Below are 12,078 nucleotides of genomic sequence, written 5' to 3'. Positions count from 1 at the left end.
ATTGACTGAAGTGAGCATGAGGTCCGCTACGTATGGATGTAGTAGCGTTGGTCAGTTGAATACCTGTTCAGCAACAGGCATGTTTGCATGGCAGAATGTCTAAATAAACATACATGCATATGACAGGTTCAAAAGGTCTATCTTTGCATGAACACCAAACATCAAGATGTTGATGCTAATGTTGAGATTCATGGGATTTCTCTTTTTTTCTGTTGCACAGAATTCTTTGATATCAGTGGCAACAAATGTGACAGGCTCTTTTCCCTTGTTGAGCTTGACAGCTGTGTTACGGCCTTGGATTACTGGTAGGTTACCTGCTTCTCCCAAGCAGGATTTTAAAATACATAGATACTCGCATCACAGACCTATGGCTCCTCTGCTGTGCAAGGTACTTGAGAAATGACTAACCCTTATATTGTAATGAACTGGGGGATGTTCATGTTCCCTCTACCGGACGGAGAGAGAACTGCTCACTGAATCACAGCCCCTGTACTCGCTAACACTTAAGGCCATGGATCCATGCTCTTTGGAGTAGAAAAGATCTGAGTTCTATATCTACTGCTGCTGTGATGCTCTGAGTGGCCACCCTATATACTGTAGAGACAATGGCAAGTTGTGAGACGCCACAGATTTGTCACCTACATTCTTTTACTTTACATAGTGAGCCTCTCTCTCTCCTTTTCTATTTTCGTACTAAATAGTGTAGTGACAGGAGTTTAGGGATGTTCAACCCTATTCTTTTGTTTTTTACACACACCTTTTTCAACTGCACATGAATCTTTTTAAAAACAAGAACGTGTTTTGCAAGGGGCATATGTTTTGTGTAGCTCCTCCAGCAGGCCTGACACTTCTGTGTCCCTCTAAGGACTCCCAGAGGACTCAATGTCACTGTCTCTGGTGTACTGCTTGTCCTGTCATGTATGGCCAGGGGACAGTGAATATCATGGACCGAGAATTATTCTTGAATGTTTTTCTTTTAGTTGCTCATGGGACTTCAATGAGCATTGGAGTCTACCAAAAACATGGCCAAGTGCAAAATCTATTGAATCCTCCCTCTTCCCCGTATTTAGGTTGCCTGGGTGTAGTGTTATCACTGGATAATTGCTGGAGTCTGTTTTAGGATATGTATCCGTAAAACTTTGTCAAGGGGGCCGAGTTTGGGATGGTCACTTTTATTAATTCAAATTCATGCTTATAATAAATAAATACTGTTGTATCTGAATTGCAGCTGTGTATAATAGAGCAACATTTCAGCTTTCAGATACTACCTAGGAATTTTTTTTCAGCCAATCTTAAAAAAAAAAAAAAAGCTGCTTCCAGAGAGATGACAGGCCCTCCTTCCTACATGTGTCTTGTGCCCAGTGCATGGCTATGGTATTTAGATGTGCACTTTCCAAAGATGAGTTCTCAAATAGGTTCTCCGGATCCTGCCTATGCATGCTCATATTGGCACTTAGGTGCATAAGATGGGTGTTTACTACATGTGTCTGTGAGCCAATTGGAGCACAAATGTTCAGTTAAGCTGGCCCTGTTGGAAAACTGAGTTTTCTATTTGTGACGCCCACTAGTGTTCTAGTGTAATACTTGCCTGAAATGGCAATGTACATGGGGTCTGATCTGTTTTCTTTCCTTTCTCCCTGAGTCAGGACAGATGGGTACAAAGGAGTGTTTTGTGTTGGTGATGTGAAAGGAAACATTCTGATCTTCACCTCGCTGGATGTTGTAGCAAATGGGATCTTCAACGTCCGTCACTATATAACTAAGCCAGGTACAGATACGTTGTCCAAGCATAGCTATAATCACATGTTCTCCTGTCTGGTATTACTGGAGAGATGAGCGAGGACTGAGCATTTATCTGAATTGCCCTTCCTAGAGGAAGAGCAAATGTTACACATTTTACAAACACAGAGGTATTATGAGACTGACTGAGATTTTATTGACTTCAGAGAGCTGCCAGGGCTTTGCCCCTCTGAAAATGACACCCTCCACGACTCATCCAAAGTCTCACAGGGTCGGGGTAGAATCCAGGAGACCTGGCCCTCAGGTCTCTGCTTGCTCCTTAACCATCCTGATTCCCTAAGCAGGGCTAGATCCAAAGCACCTTCGTTTCGGTTTTGAAAAAACGAACTCTGTTGCAGGTTTTGCAAAACCAGAATCATCCCTGTTCTTTGGTGTCTGTCCTGATGCACCACGTTTTCTAATCTCTAGGTAATTGTGTATGATTGCTGTTAAGATCATAAAATCATAGGACTGGAAGGGACCTTGAGAGGCCATCTAGTCCAGTCTCCTGCACTCATGGCAGGACTAAGTATTATCTAGACCATCCCTGACAGGTGTTTGTCCAACCTGCTCTTAAAAATCCCCAATGATGGAGATTCCACAACCTCCCTAGGCAATTTATTCCAGTGCTTAACCACCCTGACAGGAAATTTTCCCGAATGTCCAACCTAAACCTCCCTTGCTGCAATTTAAGCCCATTGCTTCCTGTCCTATCCTCAGAGGTTAAGAAAAATAATTTTTCTCCCTTCTCCTCGTAACAACCTTTTATGTACTTAAACTGTTATCATGTCCCCTCTCAGTCTTCTAAACTAAACAAACCCAGTGTTTTCAATCTTCCCTCATAGGTCATGTTTTCTAGACCTTTCATCATTTTTGTTGCTTTTCTCTGGATTCTCTCCAATTTCTCCACATCTTTCCTGAAATGTGGCACCCAGAACTGGGCACCATACTCCAGTTGAGGCCTAATCAGCAGAGTAGAGTGGAAGAATTACTTCTTGTTTCTTGCTTACAACACTCCTGCTAATACATCCCAGAATTATGTTCTCTCTTTTTTTTTTTTTTTTGCAACAGCGTTACACTATTGACTCATATTTAGCTTGTGGTCCACTATAACCCTCAGATCCCTTTCCACAATACTTCTTCCTAGGCAGTCATTTCCCATTTTGTATGTGTGCAACTGATTGTTCCTTCCTAAGTGGAGTTCTCTGCATTTGTCCTCATTGAATTTCATCCTATTTACTTCAGACCATTTCTCCAGTTTGTCCAGATCATTGTCCTATCTTCTAAAGCACTTGCAACCCCTCCCAGATTGGTATCATCTGCAAACTTTATCGGTGTACTCTCTATGCCATTATCTAAATCATTGATGAAGATATTGAACAGAACTGAACCTAGAACTGATCCCTGTGGGATCCCACTGGTTATGCCCTTCCAGCATGACTGTGAACAACTAATTACTCTCTGGGAATGGTTTTCCAACCAGTTTTGCACCCACCTTATAGTAGCTCCATCTAGGTTGCATGTCCCTACTTCGTTTATGAGAAGGGCATGCGAGACAGTATCAGAAGCTTTACTAAAGTCAAGATATACCACGTCTACCAGTCCCCCCGCCCCCCAAGGCTTGTTACCCTGTCAAAGAAAGCTGTCAGGTTGGTTTGATACGATTTGTTTTTGAGAAATCCATGCTGTTACTTATCACCTTATTATCTTCTAGGTGTTTGCAAATTGATTGCTTAATTATTTCCGCCATTATCTTTTTGGATGCTGAAGTTAAGCTGACTAGTCTGTAATTCCTCAGGTTGTCCTAATTTCCCTTTTTATAGATGGGCACTGTATTTGCCCTTTTCCAGTCTTCTGGAATGTCTCCCATCTTCCATGACTTTTCAAAGATAATTGCTAATGGCTCAGATATCTCATCAGTCGGCATCTTGAGTATTCTAGGATACATTTCATAGTAATAATATTCTAGGACTTGAAGACATCTAATTTGTCAAAGTAATTTTTAACTTGTTCTTTCCCTATTTTAGTCTCTTCTGATCCCACCTCATTTTCACTGGTATTCACAATGTTAGACGTCCAATCACCACCAACCTTCTCGATGAAAACCAAAACAAAGAAGTCATTAAGCACCTCTGCCATTTCCACATTTTTCCCCCTCATTGAGTAACGGGGCCTACCCAGTCCTTGGTCTTCCTCTTCTAATGTATTTGTAGAATGTTACTAATATTTCTCCTAAGCCTAGATTGTAGCTAACACTTTAAAGCTTTTAGTGCCATGCTTGTGTCTCGACATTTAAGGTGGATCTATGAAAATACCACATAATCCTTCCAGGTATTAATGAATGTCCCTTGTGACTAGCTATCCTGTACACGATATATCCTAGGTCACGCATGGGGTTTAGGCTACTATTATTGCCTTAGGTGCACTTCAGCACAATTAAAATAACTTCTTTTGAGAAATGTGGCAAGTGTTGGGTCAGGATTAATATATGGCTTTTCTCCCTCAGGTGTCTTAGCCAGAATCCCAGTGCATCTTCTCCTGAAAGGAAAGGCCAGCCTATACAGAAATTTCCGAGTGCCTGTGAGTTTCTCTGTCTAAAGTTACATTTTGAGACAAACCTCACTCCTACTTAGATTCCTGTTGCTCCCCTATCCTGAAGAAAGTTGAGGAAAGTTGATATTTATTAAATTATAAACTAAAATACTCAAAAGCAATTATGTACAATGTCTATCAGAATTGTCTTTCCCAGAGCCTCTGTATGTTGTTCGCCGCCTTAATCTGTAAGCTCTTTGGGGCAGAGGCCTCATCTACCTGTGTGTGTGCAGCACCTGGCACAGTGGGGTTTCTGAGTGCTGCCATAATACAAATATTACTACTAATAGGTCTGTGGGACGCTCATTGCTCTCATTCCTTCCATCGTCTTACATAAAAAGGCAAAGTGTACTTTACTGCTGATGCTCGTAGACCAAGACCTGTGGCCTTTCAGAGTCTGTCTACACTGAGTAGTAGCTCACAGTGGTGAGTCTCAGAGACCAGGTCAACAGAGTCCGGCTTGCCCGGTTTTCCCTGTCGCATTACAAATGGCTGTATAAGTGTTGCAGCTTGGGCTGGAGCTCGGACTCTTTAGCCTAAGGAAGGGGGTGGGCTTCAGAACCTGAACTCCTACACAGCTATTCTTAGTGCTGTAGTGCAAGTTTTGTGAGTCTGAATCTGTAGAGCTGGGTTCTAGGACCTGCTGCCACTCCCTGTGTAGACGCCCCTTCAGGGTGGAGTATGGGCTGCGGAGTGCCACGAGGGCTGCACTGTTTACACATCCCGAAGGCTGGCTCTGCAAACCAAAATGACTTACCTTGGGTCGTTTTATATCATTCCATCAGCCAGACATTCACGATCTTGCAGCTCAGCAAGCACCAATTCAGACCATTTTGGATGGCTGTAGTGCGGCCGTGGGTGTCTCCCCATCAGTCGCTGTAACGCTCCTAGAGTGGCTCTGTTCGGGGGAATTAGCCAACAGTTAATAGGCCCTGAGGCAGCAGTTGGGGCTGGTAGCCCTGACATTCAGCCAGAGCCGGGCAGCACATAGTTAATGGGTCTGGCCCGCAGTCAGGCATGGTAGTGGCACATCTCTAGGCCTGGCACCTTCAATCAGGACAGGGTCGTAATCAGTGAAAGGGCTCTGGCCTGCTGTCAGGCAGAGCAACTCAGCAGTCTAGGGAAAGATTAGCTCTCTGCTGGGAGAGTCAGCAAAACCATCCGGCGTCCTAGCTCGGGTGGGTGTCAGACCAATGCAGGCCGCTTGGCCTAAAGGTGGGGAGGCTGCCACCCTGATGGTGGGAGTGGCAAGGGGTAGAGGGACACAGGCCCACCCACTCCACTGCATCCCAGCCCTGGGCCCTAACAGTGGAGGAGTGGTCCGCCACTGCGTCTGCGGGGAAGTCTGTCCACAACACGCTGACCAGCTTGCAGTCAGTCACACAGCCGAACACTATACAGCTTCCCCTGGCTCCTTCCTACCCTCCCAGTCCGGGGGTACCTGGGTTCTGGGGTCATCGTTCGCCTCGCTGGGGTAGACAGCTAGTGGCAGCCCCTACAGCTCCTCAGTGTCCCCGGTGTCTGGCAGCTCCTCCAGGTCTCTGGCAGTATGGCAGCCGGGCTTCAGCAGCGGGGGGAGATGTCCTGCTCCTCCGGCAGCTCTTTCCTCAACTGAGCTGGAGGGCCAGGCTTTTATAGTTCCGGTTCCTATCCCGCCCCCGCGGGTGTCCCGGTTCTGCCCACCATGGGGCAGTTGTGAGTCTCTCCCTGTCAATCAGAGGGGGAGACCACGTCCCCTCGCTACAATGGCTAATGCACATTCAAAGCCCCACTGCTTCCTGGGTCCCAGAAGAGCCTTGTCTATAAGAATCCCTTTGGTCTGAACCCTCTCAATCCCCATGTCTAAGTCATGACCCTCTTCTTGTTTCTTGATGTGCATAATGAACCATCTCTCTTAATTCAAAACTGCACTCGTCCAATCAAATACCATGCCCTTCCCCTTTCGGGGTCCTGCTGTGGGCGTCACCCTAATGTTTCTCTTCTCCCTCTTTCTGCTGCCTCTGTTCCTTGTCCCACTTTTCCTGTGTTTATTGTTCCTCAGCTTCACATTTCACTTTGTTTTTCGCTGGCGTTTTTCTGTCTACTTCAAACTGTACATGAACCCAGGCATGTTGGAATGGGAGTGGCACTGCTGAGCCCCCACTGACGAAGAACGAGCTCCTTGTGCGATTGTTTATGACCTGCAGTGTCAGTAAGTAAAGTCTTTCCTCTCTCTTCCAGGCTCTCCATGGGGACTGGTGCCACCAGATAAAATTCATTCCTCAGCTCAATCTTGTTGCCTCCTGCTCAGCAGCTGATAAGAGAGCCATGGTGCTTACTTCACTTCCACTACATATCCTGGGTAAACCCCAGTAAGACAGGTCTCTTTGTCTGTTCTGTAAATTATCCATCACACAATGGTAGCAGGCAATGTTACAATTCTCTTAAAATTCCATTTCCTCCAGGAAAATCCTGTTGGGACTCAAATTTCAGGCAGGGCTCAGGAAACCTAAATTACAGAAAGTGGGTAAAGGGGCCCATAATTGACACTACTCGGTGGCCTGTAAATAGATGAAGTTTCCAACAGACTTTTCAGGCTGTAAGTACAGTCATTTCTGGGGCCTCTGGGCAGTGGGAAAATTGCTGGACACGGAACAGTTTCTTGAGGAAAATTTCAGAGAAGATGGGAAGACACTGCTCCAGCTCTATTATGTCTATATTTGATAGAGATGGGCCTGACCTGAGAAGTCTAGCCTAGACCCAGATGTCCCCAGAGCTGATGGGCTGAAGGGTTTGGTTTGACCTGTCACAGAGCAAAGGTCTAGCTGGGAAGTCCCAATCTTGGTCCAAACTTCCCTAGCAACTGTGGGTTTTTGGATCTAAATTTTGGTTGAGTTGGATTTCTTCTTAATGTCCTGTAACCCTCATGTGCTGCATGGGAAGTTTACTCCACAGGAAAAGTGAACAAACAAATGCAAGTCTCTTAAACGTATTTCTTTTTAGCTAAAAATAAATTATTATTAGATTTGCTGAAGTGAAAAAAAAGCAAAATGCAGCTGCAATGGTGTCTGACTTCCTGTTTTTTCCTCCTTTCCGTCTTCAAGAGGCAAGGCAAGGTGAAGTGGGGCTTCAGTGTAGCAAAGCTTGGGAACAGCCTTCTGGTCCGTTTTCTGGGTGTGGATGCCCATCCTGCTGTTGCTGCTCCTGGTCTGCTGGGTCCGAGCGTGCCATGCTTGTTTGTAGGCAGTGGTGCTGAACCCGAGTGTTGCCAGAGCTGAGCAGCACAAGTAGGACTCTGTGTTGTGAGGAGGAGCGGGTGGGAATAGGGCAGGCTCAGTGGGTTGTGGGGGGAATGGGCAGGTGAATGTAAATTGTATGGAGCTGGGCAGCAAAATTCCAATCCAAAGTTCAGCTCACCCCAGAGTTAACATCCGAGATGGGGAGGGGAGTTTGAATCCAGTGTTTCCAGTTCAGGCCTATCTCCAATTAAAATGTTTCAGGGATTGGATCTAGAGTAATACACATCCGGCAGGACAAGTACAGGGTGAAGACTGTTTGTGAAAATGCTTGAGGAAGGGGAAGATGAGGTTGTCTTACATACATTGCTGTATCTGCTGTGTACCCCAGCTGCCATTCACCTCCCTCATTTCTCTCTACCCTTCACTCCTTCCTCTGCTTATTCTCTTTGCAGCCTTAGCTCGTCTCCCTTTTCCTCTAATCCCCTTCCCTTCCCTGCTTCTTTCTCTCCCCTTCTGCTTTCCATATCCCCTCTCTCTCTCCTCCTTCTTTCTTTTCTTCCTCAATCCTTTCTGCTTCTTTCATTCCTTCTTTCCCAGCCCTTTTCAGCTCTGTATTCTGTCCCTGTCCCTTTCTCTGCTTTCAAAGTGCATTAGGACTGGCAGCAGTCCATCGCCTCCTGAAAGCTAATGGGGTGCAGCAGACAGCCCCCTCGTTAGCTAGCATCCTGGCAATGGGCCAAAGACCTATTTCAGCAGCTGGCTCACTGTAAATCGTGCAGATAGCGGACAGTGGGTTGAATCCACAATTTTACTCTCTCTGCAATTTTCCCTGGTCCCTGGCAATCACCATTTTGTCTCCCCTTTCCCAGTACATGCAACACTTGGCTCTAGAACAGCATCCTGTCCAGATCTTTATTTCATCCCTCCTCCGAAATCAGCCCCTTTCACAGCGGTGGCTATTGCTCTTGAAAAGGCTGAATTATGTGTTGGCCTGGAAATTGCAGGCCTCTGCATCTGCAATCTGTCCAAACGATCATGGAATAACAAAAGATGTGAATGCTAAATAACCACCTCCAGGAGTAGAGTCTAAAATCTCAATCGCATGCTGCTGACACCTGGGTGTTGAAACTCATCTGTCTTGGCATTACTCTCTCCAGAGGCTCCAAAGTCTCCTGTTGCTAATTCATATAATTTAACAATCTCTCTTTTTGGTCGTGGGATTCTTACTGTAGAAATATGTTCCTCTAGTGACAGATGGATTTAAAGGAATGGATTCCAGTGATTTGTGAATGTAAAGATGGTGTGTGCAGAGCTACGTAATTGGGTTTGTCTGCATTTAATACTAAAACTTGCTTTATTAATGGATTTGTCTGCAGTTCTGAAGATTGTGCATACTTAAATCCAGAGACATTGTCCCGTGCTGTATCTGTATGTTGGATAATTTCTGAAGAGTTGTGTGGTAGTGTGTGTGTCTGTCTCTTTCTCTTGCTTAATTCAAGAAGATCTGGATTAATGCTAAAATAGCTATTTCAGAATTTCACAACCCCGGTTACCGTGTGGAAGATTTACCAGCAGGTGGTGCCATTGGGCTTTCCTTTACCTGCAACGAGAGAATTATTGTTGGTGTTCTTTTATGTAGATGAGAGCTGTGTGAGCAATTCCCACTGAACAGTTTATTTGGCAGCTTTAGCCTGGATCATTGCAGCATTTTTATTATGCTATTTGTATGGAAGTTTTGGGTGAATAAATTCCAGCTCGCGGGTTACTTGCCAACTGCCCATTATCCCTTGAGTATTCATAACTCGGTATTTAAGTTGTGCTGCTGGTTAACTATGTTTCATGGTATTGTTTTGTTCCTTGGCAGGGTGGCCTAACTCTTAGGAGTGCCACTCCAGCTTCCTTTCAAACAGTAGCTTGGTTAGTGATTGAATGGACCCCTGGGTCACATGGCAGGCTTAGAATTTGCTCTGCAACCATTTGTATGTGCAAATCTTTGCTCATGTGAGTGTTCATGATGAGGGGATAAAAAGGACACAGTCAAAGAGAGAATCTATTTAGAAGTCGTCTAGTTGTTTGCAAGTTGTTTTTCTCTAGTAAAGACAGATTTCTTCATTTTTAATGATCCACCTGTGAACTAGCTATTGTGGCTACTGCTATAATGCAGCTGAGCCTCTTGCTCTGCACTAACCCCATTTTTATGATTTTCACCTTTGTGCTCCCCCGCAACTCATTATTTTGAACCACGGCTGCTTTCCCTTTCAGAAATGGGTTGTGTACCTTGAAATGGGTTGGTGGAGGCCACGGAATTCACAGCTGTCAGTGGGGTGAATTGTCACACCTGGGGTCCGAATATCATCTGAGACGGAGCTCCAGGGACTCTAATATAACAGGCATTATTCTTCTGTTATGACCCCCGGCTCTCAGATAATAAATCACTGGATAGGCCCAGCCAGGGCCTTGTCCTGCTCCTGACTATTGTACTACCCATAAGAATGGGTTAGAGGATGGTTGGGTTCAGCCTCCTTCCTTATAGCTGTTCCATTCCTTCTCTTTGCATTTCCTCTTTGCCAGCCGGTGGCTTCCCAAGTGGCACATTCTCTGGGATCCTGCCTCTCCTGGTTACCTTCTCTTTTTTCTCTCCCCGCCATAGCACCTCTCCGACTTGAGTCTTTACCCTGCTCTTCCTCTCTCCTTGCAATTTCTTTTCTGCTTGGTCACCCTAACAATATGCAGAAGCCCAATGCAAGAGGTCCTAGCAGTCGGGAAGTGAGCCTGCCTCCCCTTCCCTTAGGGATCTGGGGCAAAAATTGGTCCTGCTAGTGAAGGCAGGGGGCTGGACTCAATGACCTTTCAAGGTCCCTTCCAGTTCTAGGAGATTGGTATATCTCCAATTATTATTATTATTTTTTTTTCCTGTCCTATTCTCGCAGAGGGTGAAAGACCTACAGTATTTTTCCCCTTGGCTCCCGCTGGTGGTGTTAGCAAGTTGTGGAGCTTGTATGGGATGTGGAGATCTAAGCAGCCTCTTGCTTTGCTTGTGTTGAAGGCCAGCCCTGGTCCCTTCTCTTCCTTAACTATTTCTTCTTAGAGATGGGTCTGAGCTACACCCTTTGGAGGGGAACTTTTCCAAAGTTTGGGGATGTGCAGGTTACAGAGTTTGGCTAATTTTATAGAGCTCTCTTGCTGTTCCTTCTGCTTCTCTACACTTGTGTCTGTATTTCCCCCTTTTCTGACCATCCCACCTATTCTGGAGCTCCCCTGTTTAATTAGCATAGAGTGTCCTTCACACAAGCAGATGTATTTTCCACAGCCTTGCCCACCAAATCTGCAATATGTTTTAAAAGATCCAGCTGTGGTTCTTGCACAAGTCTGTTCATTTTATTTTCTCTGTTCCAGGTCATCAACGATTGCTTTAAAGAAAGGCATTCTCTGCTTCGATTATTCACCTGAGATGAACGTGCTTGGTAAGTCGCCATCATCAAAGCCCATTTTTACCCCACTGATCTCTGCACTCGTCTATAGTTGCTGTGTTGAAAGCTTTGATAAAAAGACAAGTGTCCAGAAAGAGTCTGAGTTCAAATACAGAGAACCGCCTCTTAAACTGCCACGTAGGGGGCCAGCAGAAACGGGTTACTTTAATGGCAGTGGCCTCCTAATAATGGTGGAGCAGGGACTCTCAGATCATGGGGTTCCATCCCTGACCACCCTGGCTAATAGCCACTGATGGACCTGTCCTCCAGCAACTTATCTAGTTCTTTTCTGAACCCTGTTATAGTTTTGTCCTTCACAACATCTCCTGGCAAGCAGGGGCGGCTCTAGAAATTACGCTGCCCCAAGCAGGGCGGCGTGCCGCGCCGCCCTTCCCCGGTCCCGCGGCCGGGGCAGAAGTGTCTGCTGACGGTCCCGTGGTCCCGCGGCTCCAGTGGCGCATCTGCAGGCATGCCTGCGGGAGCTCCGTCTGAGCTGCGGGACCAGCGGACCCACCGCAGTCATGCCTGCGGGAGCTCAAGCGGAGCCGCGGGAAGAGGGGACCCTCCGCAGTCATGCCTGCGGCAGGTCCGCTCGTCCCGGGGCTCTGGTTGACCTCCCGCAGGCATGACTGCGGAAGATCTGCCGGAGCCAAATGCCGCCCTGCCACGAAATGCCGCCCCACGCGCCTGCTTGGCGCGCTGGGGTCTGGAGCCGGCCCTGCTGGCAAGTGTTCCATAGGTTGATTGTACTCTGTATGTGTGAAATGTACCCCTATGTAAAAGCCAGCACGTGGCCTGTATGATATTCCATTTAAGTCCCATTGAAACCCTCAAAATACGGGTTAAGTGGAGCATGGGCTTTGAGAATTTTCTTCTGCCTTCTGCTCTTAGTGTCCTGAGAACATTTTTCATTGAAGTTATCAATCAGCAAAAAATACAAATTCCCTACGTCGTCATCCACAGAGAGATGTGAGACACCTCACATCTAACTCCCCTTACTTGTACTTGTATTGCAGACT

At 46.2% G+C, this 12,078-nt stretch overlaps 1 protein-coding gene across 1 annotated transcript in view; it reads left to right on the top strand.

The window, feature by feature from the left end:
- EFCAB8 (EF-hand calcium binding domain 8) overlaps positions 1 to 12,078 on the top strand; it is a 37,160-nt gene that overhangs the window by 6,856 nt on the left and 18,226 nt on the right. The window contains 5 exon segments of the mRNA XM_044985790.1: positions 221 to 305; positions 1,647 to 1,768; positions 4,286 to 4,359; positions 6,592 to 6,722; positions 10,986 to 11,053. Of these exon segments, the coding sequence (XP_044841725.1) occupies positions 221 to 305; positions 1,647 to 1,768; positions 4,286 to 4,359; positions 6,592 to 6,722; positions 10,986 to 11,053 (480 nt within the window).

The sequence above is a fragment of the Mauremys mutica genome, chromosome 13 (assembly GCF_020497125.1).
Source record: "Mauremys mutica isolate MM-2020 ecotype Southern chromosome 13, ASM2049712v1, whole genome shotgun sequence".
Lineage (NCBI taxonomy): Eukaryota > Metazoa > Chordata > Testudines > Geoemydidae > Mauremys > Mauremys mutica.
The sequence above is the reverse complement of the archived record's forward strand: the minus strand, read 5'-3'. Positions and strand labels throughout refer to the sequence as shown.